The 25,524-nt window shown below is 35.3% G+C and overlaps 1 protein-coding gene across 9 annotated transcripts in view; it reads right to left on the reverse strand.

The window, feature by feature from the left end:
- The window catches only part of Macrod2 (mono-ADP ribosylhydrolase 2), a 1,956,002-nt gene extending 1,939,332 nt beyond the window's left edge, over positions 1-16,670 (reverse strand). For 4 of the 9 annotated variants that reach the window (XM_040275965.2, XM_078051385.1, XM_078051383.1 and 1 more), the window contains exons 1-2: positions 16,347-16,669; positions 9,908-10,024 (exon numbers count right to left, since the gene is read on the reverse strand). In XM_040275965.2, the coding sequence (XP_040131899.2) occupies positions 9,908-10,024; positions 16,347-16,392 (163 nt within the window). In that variant the 5' untranslated portion in view covers positions 16,393-16,669. Of the gene's footprint in view, positions 1-9,907; positions 10,025-16,346 lie in introns of all 9 variants that reach the window. The other 5 variants (XM_021723258.3, XM_005320463.5, XM_078051390.1 and 2 more) reach the window with 3 other exon arrangements.
- Positions 16,671-25,524: the final 8,854 nt, after the last annotated feature.

Genomic DNA, 25,524 nt, shown 5'->3' on the forward strand with positions numbered 1-25,524 from the left:
CTCAGGATATAGCTCAGTGGTAGAGCACCCTGGGTTCAATACTTAGTACTGGGGAGGGAAAAAAAAAATCTGATGTATCAAAGGACAGCTAAATCTGCAGCAAAAAAAAAAAAAATGTAAGTGGGTAATTTTGGAGAAACAGAAAAGATATTAAGAAATGAAAACTTCTACACTCTAAATCATTATATGCATCATCACAAAAATATTATTCTCATCAAATTAAAGTTTCTTTGTGTACTACTTCTGTTCAAAGACCTACAATTTTCCATTACTGTGGCATGCACATGGCTACTTTTGTTGAACTGCACTCATTATCTATACTCATTATTCAGTAATCCTCAACCTATTTTCAAATCAAAGACTTAGATAAGACAATAACCTGTATGTAAATTCTTATTTTGAACACTTATACAGAAATTCAGTGACTAGGATTGAGGGTATGTTTAGTGATAGAATATTTACTAGCTTGGCATGCATGAGGTTCCAGCACCACAAAAATAAATAAAAATAAATAAACAACAACTATTTCAGGAAAGACAAAGACATTATGAGATATATACAACTATATCTGTCAATTTGAAATTAATAAATAAATCTGAAAGAAGAAGAGGCATTATGAAGAGTCTTTCACATAGAAATATTGTCAGAGGGGAGAAAAGGGGGGAAAATGTTGGCTTTGGTTACCACCAGTCTGTAATCTCTCTCAATCTGTGTGCATGGACCAAATGTATTTAAGTAAAATCCATATTTATTAATATAATTCATTTAATATGTTAAAAATAAAATTAGCATAGTACATATATGAAGTTATAGACCTAAAAAATATATAGAAAACTTTTCATCTTCTGTTCTCAATAGCAATTCATCTTTATCAAAAAATTAAAAATATTTAGGGTTTGTTTTTATTTCAAAAACAAGTTTAATACAAGGACAATTTACATAACAGTGATTATGCAGTGTACAATAAATCTTATCTATCCATTGTCAAAATAATCTTGGAAAACAATTAAAAGAACCCAGAGGAGGGGTTGAGGTTGTGACTCAGCAGTAGAGTGCTTGCCTAGCATGGGCAAGGCCCTGGGTTCAATCCTCAGCACCACATAAAAATAAATAAATTAAAGATATTGTGTCTAACTACAACTAATAAATAAATAAATAGATAGATAGACAGATAGATAGATAGATAAAAAAGAAAAAACCCAGAGGAGAATAAAGAAGGGAAATAACAGAAGTATAAAGTGATTCATGAATTCCCATAAAATTCACAATCTTTTTTTTTCTCCATTTTACACCTCACAAATACTTGACACTTGTTTAATATTTGTAAATACTATAAGAATATCATTACACAGAACTTTTCAATGTTTTCATACTCAAGTGTAAATACCATTCTCAAAATTCTTGTAAGTTATTGTTTTTTATTAGTTCTTCCAAAGGGGACCAAATTCTGTCTATAGACAAGGTCTTTTTTGAAGTCAACTCAGTATAAAGGACTTAGAATTTAGTATTAAATTAATTTCTTATAGTTGATTGATGTCTCAAAGAACAATACTACTAAAGCAAATGCAACGAGAATGGCAACACTTTAAAATTATTATTCCACATTTAAAATATATAACTAGTTTAAGTGTCTACATTTTCACTCATTTAACTTAAGCTGTTAGTAATCAAGCTTGCTGAAGCTGAAAACATGATGTTCAGTTACTAAATATAATAAAATAACAATATACAATGCTGTAGAATACACAAAACACATTAATTCTTATCCTTGTCTCAACTAGTTATATATCTATGTAATCGTTTAGTAAAATCTTTTTGAAATTTATCACATCTAAAACTTTTTTTAACATTTATTTTTTAAAATATCTTTATTTTTTATTTATTTACTTTTACATGATGCTGAGGATCAAAATCAGAGACTCATGTGTGCAAGGCAAGCTCTCTACCACTGAGCCACAACCCCAGCCCCTAACATTTATTTTTTAGTTGTAGGTGAACACAATACCTTTTTTTTGTTTTTATGTGGGCTGAGGATCAAACCAAGAGCCCTATGCATGCCAGGCAAGCACTCTTCCTCTGAGCTACAACCCCAGCCCCCATCAAATCTAAAACTTAATAAAACCAATCTTATATTTTAAAAAATGCAGAGTATTTATTGCCTATACTAAAAAACATCTGGCTTAATTTCTAAGCCTTTAATTTCCATGTGAATTTTTCCAATACATGAAAGGTAGAAAGAAAATACTGTATAAAAATATCAACAGGTAAATGCAATTTATGCAAATTCAATTCATGCAACAGATATTCACTGAGTGCCTACAACATTCCAAGCACTATGCCAGATGCCAGAGATAAAGAAAAAGAGTTAAGATGAAACAGTCCTATATTCGAGATAATTACAGTGTCATAAAGGAGACAGATCCTAATGAGATATTCCCGTTGCTGAGTATATAAAAACCAATTGCTACAACACTCAATGAAAAGGAAAGTAGCTTTATGAAAGTATATAATACACTGCTTCAGAGTAAGGAAGCAAGGAAGAGTTCACATAGAATAGTAGGCTTTCAGGCTTAGCACTGAAACATGATAAAACTAAGAAAGTATGATAAGTGGTGAGCAAAATTTCACATTAAGGCTCAGTCGTGTGCGGGAATACTGCACACTCAAGAAACAGAAAGAAAGACAGTGTGGCTAAATGCAAAAGCCAAGAAAGGGATTGGTATATTAAGAGGACAAAGAGGGAAAGAGCCCAGAAGATAATGGAGGCCAATAGAATTTTATTCTTTAGTCTTTACCTTCACTTCTAAAACAAAAAAAAATGTCTATTTTTAATATAAATTCTAGTTGTGTATCTTTGCAAGTAATGGAAACGTTATGCAGAACTGTTTAAAGAATAAGACAGAGTGCTCTCAGATACTTGAAGTAAGTACAAAATTTTAATTAAATTCATTTTAAGATCATTTATGAAGGAAAAATAAAACCACCAACTATCAAAATAAAGGATTTGTATCCAAGAAGCTGCAGTGTTTTGCCTTTAGCCTTCTTCTACTCTACAGATTATATTACTTCTACTCTATAGATTATATTAAAGTATAATGTTCAAACTGAATATGATAATATAAAAAGGGGCCTATACAAATCAAGCAGAAAATTTTCTTTTCCAATTTTTACCTCTACTTAATTTAATTCCATCCTGTTCTTAAAGCCATTTTCCAAACTGTTTAGTCATTTTAAATTGTACTGTCTTCCAAAACACAACAATCAAACATTTAATAAAATAATGTAGTTAACATAGTCTACAAATATGGAACAGAATTTACCTTATCTTAGCTATTCGAATTTTTTTAAAGTATTTTTAGTTGTAGATGGACACAGTGCCTTTATTTTACTCATTTATTTTTATGTGGTGCTGAGGATCAAACCCAGCGCCTCACATGTGCTAGGCAAGCGCTCTACCACTATGCCACAGCCTCAGCCCGCTAATCGCATTTTTTAAGTTTCTGTTATCTTTATGGTCCCTCACCCTTCTTCATGTAATATTCTGTAGGGTAAATGATTATATTATTTCCAAAGTCCTGAAGATTAATAAACATATTGACATTCAAAAATAGTTGCTAAAAATACTAGACTATGTACTGATATTTTAAAAAGGATTAGATTAACATATACCTTCTTTGATTATTTCTAAATACCACTTTTAACTTGGGACATAGTTTAAAAAAAATACAAAAATTCAATACCTACACTGAAATTAGCTTGGGCAGCTCGGGAGGCTGAGACAGGAGGCTCACTAGTTCAAAGCCAGCCTCAGCAAAGGCCAGGCACTAAGCAATTCAGTGAGACCTCATCTCTAAATAAAATACAAAAGAGGGCAGGGGATGTGGCTAAGTGGTTGAGTGCCCCTAAGTTCAAGCCCTAATACCCTCCACCAAAAAAAAGAAGAAGAAACTAGCTTGGGACATAAATAAAATAACACAAAATTCAAAACCTATATTGAAATTAGATCTAAAAGTGAATAGACTGATTCAGAAGTTTGAAGTTTTCTTTGGTCATCCATGATTATTAGAAACAGTTAAGACAGAAATTAGTTTAACGAAAAATTTTTTTAAAAAATAAGGCTGAACTTTTAAGCTATCATGCTAATGCTTAATATAAAAAAAGGATTATAAATGTGCCTCTAATCAACCTATGTATATCAAAATATTTCCATACCCCTCAAAAAAATGGAGTGTAGAGAAAGTCAAATTTCCAAAGACTGCATGTTTTCAGACATTTTATAGTTAAGTGTTCTCCAAATGACTTATAAAGCAAATATGAATATATACATGCATATAAAATATGAAGCTTCCTTCTAAATTGACAATTTTTTAAATATTTTCTCATACTTGAACACAGTAATTGCATGGTTTTCACCTAACTCATTCTCATCATACATTATTTTATTTCCCCCACTGATAATCAAACATTCAAAATAATGACTTCAAAGTCATTCTAAATTGTAGCCATAGTTATTTTCTCTGCCAGTCAAATATTAGCATAAGCCTGGAAGAGTCTTTGCCAATGCTTTGCTTTATTCAGAGAGTAACAACATTTCTTCTTTGGGTGGTATTCATTGGAAGCTTAGCAGGGAAATACTGAAGGGAAGCAGAACACATAAACATTAAACCCCAAAACTAAAACTATTGTCACTACAAAGAAGCAATGACACTTTTTATTTTATCTATCCATTCAACAGTTTATATATCTATGTATGACTTGTCTTTCTACTATATCCTGGGGCTATTTTTTGTGTGTGTGTTTATGATGGAAGGTTCACTTTCAACACACCTTTTGTAAACTTAACTACTGAAGCAACCTCACTTAACATGTGTGAGAAAGAGAGGGAGAAGGTAAAGATGAGAGAGGTAAATGACAGAGATAGAGATTCAAAATGATAATCAAAATTTAGAAAGAACTCTTTGATCACCTTTGGAAGATATGAGGGAATCAACTCCATCTGAAAACTGGTAAATAAGGGAAATCTAAAATTTTTATTCTTCCTTTTGTGTATGAATTACAAGACCAAAGAGCTGATAAGAGAAAATTACTCCTTATAAAAGTCCAACTAATAAATGAAGGAAACATAAAATTCAAACACTATTTTGAAATCCCTAATAAAATAAAACAACTAAGTAACAATTATCAATGACTACTTAGGGTTAAAAAAATGATAGGAAACTTTACAGCTATATGGAGCAGACTGACAATACTTGAATCCAGTGATAAGTATTATTACCATAGAGAGATAGTCAAGACATTATGTGCTTTGTGATATAATGCAAAAAAAATGCACAATAATCCACATAGCATTCTTCAAAAAATTTTAAATACAAGTCTTAATAAGTCTCTGGATAGAACCATCAACTCTAAAAAATAGAGAAACATCACAATGTACTAAAGGATAACATAATGACATAGTCAGCAATAAAAAAATGAAAATTTCTGCAGGACAAACAGCTTAGTGTATTAAATAATAAGAGGGAAAAAAAGGATAGGAAGAAAACTAAATTAAAGTGACTTAAAACTATTGATTAATTGTAATACAATAACATAGTTTAAATTTTGATTCAAATAAATCAACTGTTAAAAAAACTTTATGAGACAAAGGGAAAATGTAAATACTAATTAGTAGTTAATTATATTAATTACTAATTTATTTTCTTTGTCAATGGACCTTTATCTTATTTACTTACATGTGGTGCTGAGAATCAAATCCAGTGCCTCACACACACTAGGCAAGCGCTCTACCATTGAGCTACAACCCCAGCCCTTAATGTACTATTTTTATATGTGATAATAACATTATAGTTCTATTGAAACAACAAAAAAGTGTCTTTTAAAGAGGATGTGTAACCAATGTGATTCTGCAACTTGTATTTGGGGCAAAAAATGGGAGTTCATAACCCACTTGAATCAAATGTATAGAAGATGATATGTCATGAGCTTTGTAATGTTTTGAACCACCAATAAAAAAAAGATACAGCCATATGCATATATATGTATTATACACACACACATACACACACATGCACACACACACAAAAAAAATAGAAATGTATGTATGATTTGCTTCAAAATGGTCTGGAAGGAAGATCCAAGGAGCAATGGTATAAATTAAATAAAATTGGCTGTGTATTCCCTGTTGAAATTGGTTGGTGAATGCATGAAAGTTTATTAACCTACTCTCTTTATACATACATTTTTTAATGCCCATGATTAAAACTGGTTGGGGGATAGAAAATTGTCCCTCGTAGATAAGCATCCTTATTTAACACACTGACCAAGCCCACCTACACATAAGATATTATTCCAGGTATTAGCCAAAGAGAATAACAGAAAACTTAAAACTTCCTGCAACCTACCAACAGACAAATAAAATAGAATATTACCCAATTGTTAACAGAGAAAGATGTAACTGGAAGCACACAGCTCCAGAGATTTGCTAATAATAGTTGACAAATATGAACATGAATGATAAGCAAATGATATGTTGTAATGAGCTATTTTGGGGAAGGAAGGCTAATCACCTCTTATTCTTTTCTCTTCTGATCCATAACTTTTCAATATTACCAAAATAATAAATTAAAGTAAAAAATAACATTCACTTTCTTCCTCCATTTCATATAAACATCGACATTTATCTTATTTAGTGATTTTTCGTTTCCTTTTAATCTTTAAGGATGACTTAAAATCAAAATCAAAATTGTTACACATCTGGCCACTCCACTCTTTTTCAACTTTCTAGTATATGCTAGTAAGTTTTTAACTAAAAGAAATCTGAACAAAGGAAAAATTTTAAAACAAAAGCTTAAGAATTTTCCATGTAACCATGGAATATTAAGGCAAAATGACCTTCTGTGAAAACAAAGATAATTAAAAAACTACTGAGTTTAAAATTGATAGACTTTCCTAACCCAATAAATATTGTCCATTTCCTAAAAGTTAAGAACGAAAAGAAAAGGAATTAGAGACAGATTTTAATATTTAAAGTATCATATTTTAAAAATTAAACTTGTATAAATATCAATACCTACTTATATACATAATTATAAGCAATGACTTTAAACATTTCAAAATATGCCTATATGTATACTGTTCCTATATCATTTTTTATAAAATATAATATATATACACACACACTTATACTTTGGCTCCTGGGCTCAAGTGATCTTCCTGCTTCAGAGACAACTCCCTAATAGCTGGAACTATAGGTATGTGCTAATGTGCCTACCTCTGAATTTATATTTTTAGTGGGGTTTTTTTTCCCCTTAGGGCTAGAGATCCAGTGCCAGGACCTCAGGCATGCTAGGCAAATGTTCTACCATTGAGCTATACCCCCAGCCCTAAAAATCTTTTAAACTATTATAGTACTAAATAGATTCTCTTTACTAATATTTTGTTATAATTAAGCAGTAAATAGGTTACAGTAAGAAAGTACACCTGAAAGATGTATATAATATAAAGAAATTAACATTACTTATAGAATGAGCCATTCCATTTCACTGGTGTCTGGGAGAGGCCAGACACCAGTTTCTAGGTCGTAAAGAGAGGAACAAGTAACATTTCAGATTTTAGATGAAAGAATAAAACACTGTTTAACAGAAATACAATCTTAATGTCATCACCTAGTTCCCCATGAAGGACTTCAAGTTCAAAAAAGCATTAAGGGAAAAAAATGAAATATATAGAGCAGTTATGAATCACTTATAAAATTCATACTAAGAGACAGGATTAAATATACAGCATCTAAACATGTAAGGTGCTATTCTAAGTGTATTTTCTAATTTGGGGAACACTATTTGGCACATGGTTTCTCTGAAAACATCCAACTCTGACTTCTCTAACAGCACAATTTTACCCTACAGAGCATTACCTGCTAAATTCTTAAATGGAAGTAACCAATAGAAAGGCCAAGCTTCCATGAAGAGGTAAGCAAGTCCAACACAGGGCCAAGCAGCCTGGGTATCAACTGCTGCTTTGTCAATTATTTTGGCAAGAACAGAATTCCACATCTATCTTGAAAGGACAGATTTCCTAAAAATAACACCATGTACTGTATCCTTGTATTCATCTGATTATCTTTTTGGTTCCTAAATTAGGAACCAAAAAAGATAATCAGATGAATGAAGCACTAGAAAAAAGAATAAAATAAACAAATATATATGTGTGTGTGTGTGTGTGTGTGTGTGTGTGTGTGTGTATTTTATATATATATATATATATATATATATATATATATATGCATGTATGTATATATAATGGCTGAATATTCAATACCAGTTGCTTATAAACAAAAGAAGAAAAAACATTGAGACTCAAACATGAAGAGGTACAAGGTTAGACAAAACCCAGAACTCTATCTCCCTGATTTCTGGCCCTATATTCTTTCCACTACACAGCATTATCTTTTCTTTCAATGGTATCTTTAATCAGACCATTATTAAAACAACTTGCATTTACTTAAGACACAGGTCAGATGTGAACATCCCAAACAGCTTGTCCAATGACACTTTAGTCCAATGACACTTTTTTGTTGTTTCAATAGAACTACAATGTTATTATCACATACAAAAATAGTACATTAAGGGGCTGGGGATGTGGCTCAAGCGGTAGCGCACTCGCCTGGCATGCGTGCAGCCTGGGTTCAATCCTCAGCATCACATACAAATAAAGATTTTGTGTCCACCAAAAACTGAAAAATAAATATTAAAAAAAAATTCTCTCTCTATCTCTCTCTTTAAAAAAAATAGTACATTAAGGGCTGGGTTTTTTATCTAAGAAATAAGTAAAATCACTTATTATTTCAATCAGTATTTACTATTAGAACCTGAGGTGGAGTCACTACCCAACTTGCCCAATATCAAACATTTCTAGGTAACATAAGATCTAAAAGAACCCATACTTTTTCACTCCCATCCTCACATGCTTTGCCCTTCTAAAAACACAAAACCCTATCTAACGCCTGATCATGTATTCTCTTCACAGACACCAAAGCCTAATTTGGATGTTTCTCCCCATAGATTTTGTCCATAGAATTCCATGTTTGTCTTCATTTTCAGGGCACAAGGTACTTTGTACCTGTTATGGTTCCATCAATCTAAGACCACAATCTATGAAATTAACATGGTCCAAGTTCGTTTTATAAAACAGTTGCTCAACTATTAAGCACCTAAAAAGTACCCTGTTTGTCTACACTTTATATTCAGATTATTAATACCAGTGAGTGTTAATTCTGAGGTAAGCATGTTAAACATCCCTAAATTTATTATGTTTGCTTAGAAATTTTTTCATGTACCTTTTTAATCCTTAAAACTTCACTATATTCTAACAATCTAGACTCTCATCAAATGACAAAAACTTTGAGAGTAAATTTTGTCATACAAATTTTTACATGCAGACATAATATCGCCCCACCCAAAACATATATTCTCAAAATTCTGTGAAATCCTACTTGGTTTTTCTCTATTCCTCCTAATATACTCTTTGAATTAATATGCAATCCTTAAAATAAAGGAACACAATAAAAAAAATTAATCAAAGCAAACTCAAAATGCCACACCACCAGAGCAAGAGCAACATCTCTAAACAGCATTTGCTCTAAAAACTCCTGCAGAATAATTGTTTCTCTTTTAATGAAATGTACCTGTAAAAAGAGCACTATATTACAAATGTGATATATTTCAAAACACAAATTATATTAAGGTACAGTCCTACACTAAACAACTGAATGATAAGCATAATTTAAACAGCAAAATAACAAAAATGTCATCTCTTTCTTAACTGTTATTAATTTCTGTCAACAACTGTCATGCAAGAGTCATAATAAATGGGAACAGTTTGTACCTAAAAAATATTCTGAGAAACTTACCATCATTTTGGTTCTTGCCCTTCATCTCCTCCCTCCAAGATGGAATGGTGTTGAGAGGAACATAGTCCCTTATGTATTCTTTGCGTCTCTCCTCTAAGGTCATCTTCAATAAACGTTCTTGCAAAATAAAAGCAGAATCTCCATTTGTATTTAATTATTAAGCTTTGGAATTATTTTATACTTTAAATATTAACCATGTTAAACTAACCAAAGACTTAGTATGGTCTTTTTTTAATATATATAATTGTATAGAAACAAAGTAACTTTTTTTTTTAAAGAGAGAGAGGATTTTTTAATATTTATTTATTTTTAGTTTTTCGGCGGACACAACATCTTTGTTTGTATGTGGTGCTGAGGATCGAACCCGGGCCGCATGCATGCCAGGGGAGCACCATACCGCTTGAGCCACATCCCCAGCCCTTAGTATGGTCTTAAGGAACACCAAAATGTGTGTTAAAAGGTGTCAAATTAACCTCATAATAGCAAGAAAAATAAAAACAAAGCCTGATGAAGAAGACACTCTCATGATGGTCTAAGAAATAAGTAAAATCATTTATTCTTTCAATCAGTATTTACTAACAGCCTGTAAATAAAACCTATCAGGGTATATGTTTATACACCCTAGATATAAAGGTGATCCTTAACCTTGAGTTCACAGGACAAAAGATGAAACTGAAAACATACAAAATAATACCTATGTAGGTAAAATTTAAAATGGTAAGATAAGTCAGTCACAGTGGTGCAACACACCTCTTATCCCAGCAACTCAGGAGACTGAGACAGGAGGATCACAAGTTCAAGGACAGCTTTAGCATCTTAGCAAGACCCTTAGCAACTTAGTAAGATCCGGTCTCAAAACAAAAAGGGCTGGGGAGGTAGCTCACTAGTAAAGCACCCCAGGTTAGATTCCCAGTACCAAATAAAAGAGGAAAAAAATGAAGACAGGTAAGTACAAATAATGAAAACACTCTCAAAAAAAAAAAAAGTAAAAAGAAAAAGAAAAAAGATAGCCACCAAGATAATTCCTTGATTCTACAAGGCCATTACCAATAAAAGTGCACTTTCACTGTCAGGTTATGCTATTAACATTATAATACACTACAATGTCAAGAAAACTTCCCCCAAAAAAGTGATATGTAAGCTGACTCATGAAGGATGTATAGAGTTTTGCCATAAAGAGGCAAAAAGTAAGGACATTTTGACCAACAGAACAATATTAAAATTAAGGAAATGCAACTAGTTTAATGAAAAATGAAAGATACAATATCAGAAAGTGATTGGCTACAGAAGTGAAAAATAGCTGAAAACAAGATAAAACATAGCTATTTAGGAACTTGTACACCATGCTGAGGAGTTTAACTTTACCCTATAGAGCAGACCACTAATATTCAAAGTTGCATGTCCCAGTAGGTACATAAAATGATCTACTAGAATGAATAAAAAAAATGTGAAAATTAATTTTTTAATCTTAAAAACAAGGAAGAACTTGAGCCGGTGTTGTGGCTCAGTAGTGGAGCACTTGCCTAGTAGGCATGAGGCACTGGGTTTGATCCCCAGCACCACATAAAAATAAATATAAAATATTAATAAATAAAATAAAGGTATTGTGTTCTTCTCCAACTAAAAAACAAAAACAAGGAAGAACTTAAGATTTACTAATATTCAACATATAAACTCACTGGCAACCTTACTCTATAGGTCAGCGGTTGTACATCTTTACCAAAGATCTCCACGACATATATAGTGAATGACAGTCACACTCTCACCGTAATTCTCTTTTGGCTTATTACATGGCACTGTAGTTTAGATGATTAACTTAAAAATGCATAGTATATAGTTCAAGGAAATTCAACCCTAGCAAAATAATCACTTTAAAAGATTCTTTCAAGCTAGGTATGAAAATGGTGTTAGTGCTTATAGCCTCTGCTACTCTGGAAGCTAAGCTCAATATTTTTCCACACTCCTACAACTAGCTCTTCTTCAATCATTTCAAAAGAAGGTATTTTAATCAGAGGTAACATTCAAATCACATTACTAAGGTGATTAGGGTCAAAAAATTGAGTTTTAGGTACCTGTGGGACATTCTTGAAATCAAGAATCTTGAACTTGGAGAAAGGTCCAACTTCAAGAACTGGAAATTAGGGCTGGGGTTGTAGCTCAGTGGTAGAGCACTCGCCTAGCACATGCAAGACCTTGGGTTCGATCCTCAGCACCACATAAAAATACATAAATAAAATAAAAAGTATTGTGTTCATCTACAGCTAAAAAATATTTTAAAAAATGATTTGGAAATTATAACCTAAATTTCTAGTCTAAAGGAATAGAGGAGGGAAGAGAGAAAAGAAGGGGGAGGGGATGTAACCTCAAAAAACAATTTTTTTAAAATTTTTTTTAAAGAGAGAGTGAGAGAGAGAGAGAGAGAGATAATTTTTTAATATTTATTTTTCAGTTTTTCGGCGGACACAACATCTTTGTTTGTATGTGGTGCTGAGGATAGAACCCTGGCCTCACGCATGCCAGGGGAGCACGCTACCGCTTGAGCCACATCCCCAGCCCCAATTTTTTTTTAATTTTAAAAAGCACTTAGGCATATTTATCAGGCACAAACAGATGAACAAAGAAATAAAACCAACTTGTCACTGGGGTTACAAGGTCCCATTGAGATGTGGAAAAAATTAGGAAAAAGGATTTGAATAAGTAGAAGAATTTGAATAAGTAGAAGAAGTATTCTTCCTACAAGAATAAAAATTACACAAAAATTATAAAAGCCATTGTTTTCATTAACTAACACTGAGGTGGTACACAGTGCTGTTGGGGTTGTAATCTAAATTATGCAAATATGTGTTGCATCTCTTTGTTGCAGTGTCCTTTTAAGGTAAGCAGGCAGGTATTATTCTCAATGTACAGACAAGGCAAATAAGGAAGACGGGTCAAATAACTTACCTAAGATTCTATATGGCTCAATAACTAGGATTCAAATCTAGGCAACTGTGTTCAGAGCTCTTGACCCTACTGTATACTACCCTATAATTTCCTACCTCATAGGATTGTTATGAGAATCAAACAAGATAACCCATGTAAGGCAATAAGAATAATGCTGAGCACACAAATAGGATTTAAATGGTAACTCCTCTTATACCACCATCATAGTTATTACAAAATGATTTTAGGAACATATGTTTCATTAGAATATAACTAAAATCCAGGAGGCTATGGAGGAGTGAGCAAAAGAAGGCAAATGAGAACAACTCCAGGGTGAAGTGCTGTGAGAATTGTTACAGGCATAGAGAGGAACACAAAGACACTGAGAAATTAAAACATACCCAAGAACAAATAAATCATGGCAGAAGATCTCAACTACAGGAGATGGGATGAAGAACACAAGCAGTGGAGTTTATCTTAGAAACAAAGAAGTGCTTCCTCTAAGATAGAAAAAAAACTAAAGAACATGTAAAGAAACAAACCAATAAGACCATGGAAGAGAATATTTAGGCTGTTCATGTTTTAAGGCATTTACTTTCCCTGTTAATTAAAAAAAAAAAAAACAATATCATCTGTGTATTACAAAGAGATAGGATCTTGGTAGAGTAGAAAGCCTGAAAGGAATAGTAAATTCTGACTTATCACACAAAAATGGAAAAGGAAGATGATTGTAAATTGCTAAAAGTACTACTTTTAAAGCCTTAGATTACTAATTTGAAATTACCACAATATCAGAAATCAGGATGAAAGACATTAAGCAATTTACAGTTTTTGCAAATGTCAGAAGGTACATATAAAAATGAAACCTGTCCTCTGTCGTTCTATTTATTTAAAAGTTTAAGTACAAAGACAAAACAAAACAAGACCAATTGTAAAAACAACAAAAGTAAGTCCTAATACTTAAAATGAAAATAAACATTAAGTAGCCAGGTTCAGGGGCACATGCCTATAATTCCAGTGGCTTGAGAGGCTGAGACAGGAGGATCACGAGTTCAAGTCAGCCTCAGCAACAGCAAAGTGCTAAACAACTCAGTGAGACGCTGTCTCAAAATAAAATACAAAATAGGGCTGGGGATGTGGCTCAGTGGTCGCATGTCCCTGAGTTCAATTCCTGGTACCAAAAAGAAAGAAAAGAAAAGAAATACACATTGATTCTGAAATAGGGCTAAAATACTATAATGTCTACTTAATAAATGTGGTCTTGAGCACTCCTTAGTTATTTTTTTTTCAACAATGAAACATACTGAAGACCACAGACATACAGTTTCTTTACCATTATATAAGATTTTTTTTAAAAGAATGATTCACCTTTCTAATGAAACCTTCCTCTGTAAACCCAACATATAAGCAGGCAGACCTACTTATTAGATGATCTGAGTTTAAACATGTTTCTAGAGTGTCTTGACATTTCAATGAAGTGGGTAAGCCTTCTTTTGGATTTAAGTAACACTGCAAAAAATATTATGCCATCAACTCTCTAGTGAGATAAACTTCTCTGCTGTACTAGAAATTCTTTGTGCTTTCTTGATGGAATAATACATATGATTTTTGTACTCAAATTTTCCAAATACAAACATGTTGATAAAACAATAAAACATACATTAAAGTTTCAAATCACAACTCTTCCCTTTAAATTTCATGCAAAAATAGCTTAGTTTTGGATAAGAGAAAACTGCTTTAATTGCCTTCTTTGTGCATCTACTTCTTTATTTTAAAAATATTAATTTGGTTATATTTTTCCTTTAAAAGAAATAGAGAAAAAAAGACTTAGAAATTTCTGCTTATCAGTCCAACTGTGTAGCTGTTAAATGAATGAACCATTATAACATTGTTACTTTAGGAACTTTTTTTTAAGTATAACAGAAAAATAATTCTTAAGTACTCACTATAATTTCATCAGTGATTCATATTATTGAAAACAATGTCTGTCTCCACTATTTTGCCTTCATCATCATCAATAATACAAAGCTAACATTTCAAGACCATCAATAAAAATGGGTAGAAATGATTTTTCAAAGCTCATAAGGTATCCTTGTTGAAAATATGTGGAAAATAAATACTACTGCAAAAAACAAATCATTTTATATATCAGGCTCTTATTCTCAACAGCATTTGTTCCATGACACCAGAATTTTTAGCCCTCATGCTCATAATCATGAAAACATTATTAAATGACACACATTCTAATCTTTCAGTATTTTAAAGGACATTTTAATTGTGTGTACAGTTACATTAAATCTTCCTGGTAGTTACTTTGGGAGGGTGGGCATCTTCCTATCCCTTTTCTCATATATTGTTGGAAACAGGCCCTACATGGAGGATTCTTTTTAATTCTCATTCTCACCTCCACCGTTTGACTATCACCTGTTCAAAGGCCAGGACTTGCAATTTAAAAATCTACAAGTTTTAAAGAGCTAGTATCAAAGAAACTAATTTTCAAGCCGGTCACCCAAACATGTAAGTTCAGCGTATTTTAACAGTATCAATACAAGCACTTTTTGTTACATATCTGTGAGAAAGGTAAAAAATAAAGAATAGAGGTGAAAAAGGAGAGGGAGAAAAAATGCCAGTATCAGTTTCAGATCAGAATATAATCTGTGATAACAGAAAAGAAAGAGAAACGAAGGGAGGGGACTGAATCATACACTTGTATAATTTAAAGGAATTAATGCTACTGTCAATTTAACCGATTTGGCTAAGCCTTGATATGCACAAAATTCAGGGATGGGTTCATTCACTGAGTGACATACAATGCACTGAACAACTTCAGACTATGAATGGGGATGTAAAACACAGAAATATATTGCTGAGTGAAAAGCCCATTCAGACTCCTCTAAAGCGCTTATCCTCACTGACAAGATGCTCCTTTCAGGTTTCCCCTAGAGTTTCAGATTTCAAAAGTCACACTGCAGCTGGGGAAGGGGACCTAGAAAGGGGATACACACCTGAAAATGGGGACTCTTTACCAGTCTTGGGTGGAGGAAGGCCAGAGCAGAGGAAGGAATGAATGAGGGTTCTGAGGCGCCAAGGCGCAGCGGCAATGCAGCCTGAGTGCCTGTCAGCGGACACTTGTCCGTGGGACACCCCAGCCAGGGGTGCCAAAGTCCCAGCTGGGATTCACAGAAACTTGTACCGCGCCAAGGGTACAAGGGATTCCACGCTGCCTGCGAGGCGAGAGCAGCCCCACCTAGGCAGAAGGTGACCGGGCGCGGCTGGAGGTAGAAAGGGGCGTGCGCCCACACGTGCGCGAGCGGCAGGTGCCTGGGGGCGGCGCGTGCACGGCGAGGCGCGCACGGGTGTGCGCGTGTGTACACACCGACACCAGAGGGAGGCGGCACCGGCCGGAGGGCGCGAGGCGGGAGCTCTAGTGGAGGGCGCCGCGGCACACACTGCCTGACCCCCGCCCCCACCCCAACCCCTACCGCCCGCACCCCCCAGGACTCGACGGGCTGGTTACCTTTCTCCTCTCTCCACACCTTTTTCTTCTTGTTGCTGGGGTACATGTTGCCGTGGGGGTGGCTGGCTTTAAGCTGCAAGTTCCCCAGGCTCACGGGCAAACAGGGTGTGTGTGTAGTGGGAGGGTTAGGAGGGGGCACTCGTGAAGGAAAAAGTGAAAAAGGCTCTGCGTCCCGCGTCGCTCGCCGCTTTCCAGTTGCCGCCCTCCTCCCTCAGCCCGCGCTTGGCTTTGGATCCCACCCGCCTCAGTTCGGCGGCCGCCGCCACAGCAGCACCTCAGAGCCTGTCAACTAGGTCACGCCTCGCGCTAACCTAACACCCGCGCAGGCCCCGCCTCCCAGCCGCTAGGCAGCGCCGCCTCCCATTGGCTGCACCGCCCGCCGCTCTCCGCGTTCTAGCCAAGGCGCGCCCCGACTTCGGCACCAGGGCGCAGGCGCAGGCGCAGGCTCGGGCCCGACGCCGAGGACGTTGGGGAGCTGGAGTGGGCGGAGCAAGGGCGCGAGAGGGCTGGAAGTACCTCTCGACGGGGGCGGAGCGTGGAGCAGAGTCTTGGAGGCGCCGGAGCGGGGCGGTGCTTCTAGCTGGCTTCTCCGCTCTGAGAGGACCAAAGGGCGTGGCCTGTAAAGCTAAGTGCTCCAGGTGACTGAGGAGCCAGTGGGCAAAATCCTCCTCAGCAAGTGGAAGGTATGCAAGCTGGAGAGGAAAGTGAATGCAAAGGAATTGTCCATGCTCACTGTCACTGCCCTCTCTGGGCGAGCTCTGAAGCTTTCCTTTGGGTAGGCAAATAACACCAAAACAAGTGAAAGAATTGTAGAAATGGTTCAAGAACTTACGCAATCAGCTGCCCAACCTTGAAGTAATAATTACAAATTTCATTGTAATTCAATGAAGTTTAGAAAGAGGTAAACTGGGCTATTCAAAGAGTTTTAAGAACTGGGAAGTTGTAGGCAACCAAAATACTGTATTAGAAACATAAGTCTGAATTGCTTTGGGCCTCACTGAGTTGCTGAGACTGGCTTGGAACCTGAAATCCTATTGTCTCAGTCTCCTGAGCTGCAGGGATTACAGGCAGGCACCACCAAAGATATTTAGTTCTTATTTAGAAATGCTAAATGCAAGGTCTGCAGTAAAGTGCATCATACTAGGAAGTTTCCCTTCAAAAAGTTAACTGTGAGTACTCCAGCCTAGGGCTTATCCTTCCAACTGTGCTTTTTGTGTAATGTGTAGAAACATTACATTATTGATTGTCCCTTTTGTCATGTCAATTCAAAGAACCGGAACTTTGGACTGGGGTTGTGACTCAAGGGTAGCGTATTTGCCTGGCATATGTGAGGCACTGGGTTCGATTCTCAGCTCCACATATAAATAAATAAAATAAAGATCTATCAATAGCTAAAATATATATATATATTCAACAGGAAAAAGAAGAGAAACCTTTATTGTATTAAGGTTCTGGTATTCGGACAGCAAGTATTTCAAAATGCCATTATCATTAAAAAAAATATTAAATATTTAATTATTAAATATTTGTTGTCTCAAAAGTATCTGAAATGTACCAAATGAAGCTCACGTTCCTTCCCCACTTTGTCCTCTTCCATTTTCCCATCTTTTTGAATGGCTTCATCATCCATTCACTTGAGTAACCAAGAACCTAAACACCATCCCTCATGTCTGTTATAACTTCATGCTAGTATCAAGTGAATTGCTAACTCTGATAAATTTCATCTCCTATATGAATCTAGAATAGCTCTATTTTCCAATAGCATTGCAGTAAGCTCAGTCTGAATTTAACTGGACCACTGCAAAGATTTCTGCAAAGACTTCCTCATTAGCCTTTATGTCCACTTTTGCACTTCTTCTGTCCATTCTCTACTCTACATCTGGGGTTATCTTGTGAAATGTAATCATTTCATCTCACTGTTCTAAAGCATTCAATGACTTTCTGGTGGCCTTTGCTATGGATTGAATTATGTCCTCCCAAAAGTCCATATGTTGAAGCCCTAACCTTCAAAATGATTATATTTTAACTGTATCTTTAAAAAACAAGAGCCAACAATATACTGTCTCCAAGAGATTCACCTCCTAGGCAAAGGAATACACAGACTGAAGGTGAAATAATGGGGCTTTGGCGGGTGGGAAATCACTCAACATGGATCTCATAAACAAGCAGTGGTTTCTAGTCTCATATCAGATAAAGTGGACTTCAAGCCAAAGTTAATCAGAAGGGACAAAGAAGAACATTTCATACTGCTTAAGGGAATCATACATCAACAAAACATAATAATAATAAATATATATGACCCAAACAATGGAGCATCTATGTACCTCAAATAAATCCTTCTTAATTTCAAGAATCCAATAGACCACCATAAAATAATACTGGGTGACTGTAACACACCTCTCTTATCACTAAATAGGTCCTCCAAACAAAAACTAAATAAATAAGCTAAAAACTAAAAAATACAATTAATAATTTAGACTTAACAGACATATATAGAATATTTCCTCCATCAAGGACTGAATACACTTTCTTCACAAAGAAAGACAAAGGCAAAAACATACACTGGAGAAAAGATAGCCTCTTCAACAAATGGTGCTGGGAAAACTGGAAGTTCATATGTAACAAAATGAAATTAGATCCCTATCTCTCACCCTGCACAAAGCTCAACTCAAAGTGGATCAAAGACCTAGGCATTAGACCACAGACCCTGCACCTACTAGAAGAAAAAGTATACCCAAATCTCCATCATATCAGTTTAGGACCTGAATTTCTCAATAAGAATCCTAAAGCACAAGAAGTAAATTCAAGAAACAATAAGGAGCTGTGGTTGTAGCTCAGTGGTAGAGCACTTGCCTCACGTGTGTGAGGCACTGGGTTCAATTCTTAACACTGCATAAAAATAAATAAAATAAAGGTACTGTTTTTTAATTTGTAAAAAAACAAATTAAAAAAAAAGAATAAATGGGATGGTATCATACTGAAAAGCTTCTTTTGTTGTTGTTGATGGACCTTTATTTTATTCATTTATTTATATGAGGTGCTGAGAATTGAACCTAGTGCCTCACACATATGAGAAAAGTGGTCTACCACTGAGCCACAACCCCATCCCCTAAAAAACCTCTTTACTGAAAGTAAACAATAAAGAACCTGAAGAGAGAGCCTATAGATTGGGAGAAAATCTTGGCACCTGTACCTCAGATAGATCATTCTTTATATATCTCCAAGATATATAAAGAACTCAAAAACTTAACAACAAAAAAGCCAAATAACCCAACCAATAAATAAGCAAGGGAACTGAACAGGCATGTCACAAAAGAAGAAATATAATCAGTCAACAAATATGTGAAAAAATTTTCAACATCCCAAGCAAATAGAGAAATGCAAATTTAAGCTACACTGAGATCTCATCTCATTCTAGTCAGAATTGCAATTATCAAGAATACAAGTAACAATGTTGGTGAGGATGTGGGGGAAAAGGTATACTCATATATTGCCAGTGAGACTGCAAATTGCTGCAATCACTATGGAAAGCAGTATGGAGATTCCTCAGGAAACTAGAAATGGACCCACCATTTGACCCAGTTATCCCACTCCTGGGTATAAACCCAAAGGACACAAAATCAGCACACTATAGTGATGCAATCACATCCGTGTTCATAGCAACTCAACTTACAATAGCTAAGCTATGGAACTAATCTAGGTGCCCTTCAACAGATGAATGGATAAAGAAAATGTGGTACATATACACAATGGTATAGTATTCATTGTGAAGAATGAAATTATGGTATTTGCCAATGAATGAACAGAACTGGAGACTATCATGCTAAGTGAAATAAGGCAATCCCAAAAAACAAAAGCCTACTCCACTTATATATGATGTGTCAAAATGCATTCTACTGTCATGTATAACTAATTAGAACAGATAAAGATATATATTTAGAAAAAGCATTTAGGGGGGGCTGTGACTGTGGCTCAGCAGTAGAGTGCTCACCTGTCATGTGCAAAGTGCTGGGTTTGATCCTCAGCACCACATAAAAACGAATAAATAAAATAAAGGTATACAAAAAAAATTTTTAAGTTTAAAAAAAAAAGAAAAAGCATTTAGGAAACCATGCAACAGCCTGAAAATTAAATAAACTAAATGAAGATGAGGGGAAAAAAAACAAAGGCCGAATGTCCTCTCTGATATGCAGGTGTTTTCAAAACAAGTGGTGGTGAGGGGGGTGGGTGATAAAAGTCACTGGATTAGACAAGGGAGGAAAATTAAGGGAAGAGAGGGGGGACTAGAAGAGGAAAGGCAGTAAAATTAATGGGACGTAACTTTCCTATATTCATATATGAATACACGACCAGTGTTACTCCCCATCATGTTCAATCACAAAAATGGGAAGTTATACTCCATATATGTATAATATATCATATTATATGCTACTACTATGTATAACCAAAAAGAACAAATAAAAATTTTTTAAATGACATCATAAGTGCTGAGCGTGGTTGCGCATGATTGTAATCCCAGCGACTCCAGAGGCTGAGGCAGGAGGATTGTGAGTTCAAAGCCAGCCTCAGCAAAAGCAAGGCATTAAGCAACTCAGTGAGATCCTGTCTCTAAATAAAATACAAAATAGGGCTGGGGATATGGCAAGTGCCCTGAGTTCAATCTCTGGTACTCCCCCTAAAAAAATGATATTATAAAGTGGAACCCTCCTAATATGATAGAGTTGACTTTATAAAATGAGAGATACCTTTGCTTCCTTCCTCCCCCACTTTTTCTTTTTCATATGAGAACACAGAGAAGGCATCCATATGCAATCCAGGAAAAGGGTTCTCAAAAGAACCTTACTATGCTGGCACCCTGATCTTAGACTTTCAGCTTCCAGAATTGTGAGAAAATAAATGTTTATTTAAATCACTTAATCTATGGTATTTTTTTATGGTAGCCTAAGGTGAGTAATACCTAAGTCTTCTCATAACGATTAAATCATGAAGAATGGAACAAACATCACTTATCAGTATAACCTTATACCATTTGCCACCCTCATTTCTACAGCCCAATCTCTGGGTTCCAACCATACTAATCCATAGAGCTTTTCATTTCCTTGAATACACCTTGTTCTCACCTCGTGGACTTTCCCCATGTCTGTCAGTATACTTGGGACAAGATTTGTTTAGTTGATCCATTCTCATTCTTCAAATTTCAGCTTAACTAAAAAAAACTTTTTTTTAATTCCCACTTGACCTCTACCCTCAGTTTCCCTTTCCATGCTGTAAATGCTCACTTTTTTCCTATAAAGCACTTTTTTTGTGTGTGTTTTTGATACTGGGGATTGAATTCAGGGGCCCTTAACCACTGAGCCACATCCCCAGTCTTTTTGTATTTTATTTAGAGACAGGGTCTCACTGAGTTGCTACTGAGCCACTGGGATTACAGGCATGTGCTACCATACCCAGCTTAAGCACTTTTTAAACATTAGAATTTTACGTTTGTTTTGGGGATCATTTTTTATTAATATCTGGCTTTTACTCTGAACTTATAACCACCTAAAGACAAGAAATATACTTTATGTTCACCATTCCCAGAATGACAGGATATCTAGCACATAATAGACTCATAATAGATATTTATTAAATGAATAAAAAGTAAATTAATGTGAAGTGGGCACCCATAGAGAGTTGTTAGCAAAACTAGGAAAGAGAACACTTGAACAGAAGGGAGTACCTTGAGAGGTCTTAATTTTAATGTGAACACTAAGAAAAAAAAATTTAAAAGAACATGAAATTAATGAATGCCTCAAGGAGAGTTACAATTCATTTTTAGCATATAACAGGTATTCAACACATGAATGAATGAATGAGAGAGCAATACAAGGATGAGACATTGAACTCAATACTGGAAAAAGTAATTGTAATCCAATTTCCAGGGAAACCAATAATATGTTTTCAGGGCATTTTGTGGTATGAAATGTTGAAGGTCTGACAAAGAACAAGTAAGGTGAAAACTGAAAAAAGATTATTGGACTTCTACTCTAGGTCAATTAGTGAAAATAAAACTAAGTCATTAAGGAATAAGTTGGAAGGGGGCTGGGGTTGTGGCTCAGCGGTGGAGCGCTTGCCTAGCATGGGCGGGACCTGGGTTCAATCCTCAGCACCACATAAAAATAAAGGCATTGTGTTAAAAAAAATGTTTAAAAATTAAAATAAAGAAATAAAATAAAGATATTGTGTCCAACTAAAAAATAAATATTAAAAAAAAAAGAAGAAGTTGGAAGCTGTTAGGTGCAGGACAGGCTGAGTAAGCTGTCTGCAGGGCATGCCAAACAAAGTTAGCTGCAGGATGACCTGGCCTCTCAAATCCTCTGTCTGGTTCTTTATCAACTATTTGCTTCAAGCCCAAACGCCCACGCCCCCACTCAAGGCTGAACACTCAACACCTTGAGCAGGGGTGCTCAAGGCCGAACATGTAACCCCCCTTGTGCCAACAAGGCAGCTTGCAGACCCAGAGACCTCATTAGATTTGGGCTATAAAAACTCCTTCCTGCCAAACCCCTCTCTTTCTTGCTATCTCTCTTGCTTTCTCTGTCTCTTTCTTGCATTCTCTCTCTCTCTCTCTCTCTCTCTCTCTCTCTCTCTCTCTCTCTCTCTCTCTCTCTCTCTCTCTTTTCTCTCCTCTGTTGCATTGCTGTAATAAAGATCTCTTGGTTGCTCTGAATTTTGTGGTCACTTTCCTTTCAGAAGCAACAGACCAGAGGCAGTGATTACAAACAATTCTTTTGAGATAGAAAAAGTAGAGGGAAGTAGGTAAAAGGATCCAAAGTCAAGAAAAGGTTTTTCTAAGAGAGGTAATATGATTTTTAAATTAAGGAGAAAGAAGATTAAAAAATATATTCTCTCACACACACAAAGAATGAAGAAGAGCATTACACTTAATTTTCTGTTGTTTTAAACCACTAAGTTTGTGGTAATTTGTTAGCACAGCAATGGGAAACTAATAAAGGGTATAAACCTATAACTTCATAATAGTAAAATGTGTGTTTCTGAAGTAATTTCTTGGAAACACTGTAAAAGTTGGAAGTAATTTCTCAACTTGCTCCATTCCTTGTATATTCATAATATTTCCATGCTTTTCCCTAAGTATTCGTTTTGATTCCTGGTACCCATAACTATATCCTCTTGTGAAACGCCCACATTTTTTAAAGTAGTGAAGAGTGCAGTTTTAAATAGTCTTCGCTTTTATTCCAGTAAAACCTGAGCAGTTCCTAACTTAAACAGAGTATAAAGATTTTCATCAGATTTGGAACTAAGCAGACTAGGTCCATGTGTTTCCTGTCTGCCAGCGCCTAGAGGTACCAAATGAAGGGATAATCCCAGGTCTGCTGAAGAACTTAGTTGTGTTTTCACTTATGTGCAGCTCACACCTTACTATTGTGTAGATATGGTTTGCATATCCCTTCAGGTGTTGAAATTTCACACCCCCCACTTCTTATGGGAAATTAAGAGGATAGAAACTTCATTTCACTCTGCAGTTTAGAAGTGGACCCTGGGAATCCTTGATTAGGATTAAAGTCCTTAGGGTGGAAGTTCCTAGTGACTTTGTAAAAGGAAGGAGAAAGACCAGAAGAGGCACACATACACAAATGCACTTCCTGTCTCCTATCAACACTTGTTACCCTGCTATACTCTGGACTCTGCCAACCAGAAGCTCACCACCTGAGTCCTTTTACCTCCAGGACTGTGAGCCAAAATAAACCTTTTTTATTTTTATTTTTTACAAAGTTACCCACTCTCAGGTATCTCATTACAATAACAATAATAATGGATAATACATATCTCTCAAGAAACATGAAATTAACTTTGGACATTAGTGTGGGTATGTAAAGATCAGACTTCTGGTCCTTTCCTTTTATACTAGACAATAACCCCTACCTATTTCAAACCTAACTCTTACCTCTAACCGAGGACTAATAGATTATATATGGTTCCTTTCCATAGCCTGCTTTCTCCAGCAGTTGCCTTCATTCCGGCTTGGAAGGAATTTCCTGGAAGCCCATTGGCCCAAGAGTAAGGAAATGGTTACTTAGCAACTGAGTCCTGAACCCCACAAACCTGAGAAGAGGAAGCTTGTGGGCCAGCCACCTAGTTCTGCCTGTGTTACAGTGAAGAGGATCTGCTTAGGAGATGAAGCCCTTGACCTTGTTAATAGAGATATTGATAATTCTTGGGGTCACAATTAAAAGTAAGTTTTTCTGTCCTTGTAGTTCTCTATAAGGTTCTTTTCTCTTTGTTCTAACAGCACTATGGGCTTAAGACAATTAGAAACTCAAATGTAACTTCACCATATTTTCAATTAACATCATTTTTATTCAAGTACTTACTTGGGATAATGCTAGAGAAAAGAATGTGTGTGTGTGTGTGTGTGTGTGTGTGTGTGTGTGTGTGTGAGAGAGAGAGAGAGAGAGAGAGAGAATGAGAACAAATCTAGAGGGAAGCATTAGAGTAATTTTTATAAAGTAGGGCTATTGGGGACAGGTTGCTAAGTGTTGTTAAACCTTCTAGAAATTTAAAGGAAAATTATAGGACTCAAAGAGTAGCAAAATGCTATAAACCTATATTCTCTTAAAAACTTTCTAAACTTCCCAAGTTCCTGTGTTTTTAAGTAGTTATTTGAAAAAGAAAAGTATTTTCAAGTCTTATTTCCTGGTCCATTTCCTTGTCGAGTTAATTTCACCCAGTTCTCATATATTTGACATACTGTGGATTCATTTTAAGAAATATTTGTTTGGCTTTGACCTAAGAATAAAAGGATGATTTATCTTCTGAAAATTAATTAATGTAGCAGCATATCAATAGAAGACAAAATCACATGATCATCCCAATAGAAAACATTTGACAAAACCTAATATGTTATGATTAAAGCATGCAAAAAAAAAAAAAAACTTAAAAAGAAACTTTCTGAACATGGTAAAAACCTAACATCTTCAAAAAACCCACAGCTAGTACATTTAATAATGAAAGATCAGGAGTAAGACAAGAATGTCTACTCTTGCCATTGTATTGGAAGTTCTGTCCATATAATTAAACAAGAAAAGTAGATAATAGACATCAAGTTTAGAAAAGAAGTAAAATTATCTGTATTAATAAATGACGTTGCTGTTTTATACAGAAAGTCCTAAGGACAAAA

The sequence above is a fragment of the Ictidomys tridecemlineatus genome, chromosome 5, assembly GCF_052094955.1.
Source record: "Ictidomys tridecemlineatus isolate mIctTri1 chromosome 5, mIctTri1.hap1, whole genome shotgun sequence".
Classification (NCBI taxonomy): Eukaryota; Metazoa; Chordata; class Mammalia; order Rodentia; family Sciuridae; genus Ictidomys; species Ictidomys tridecemlineatus.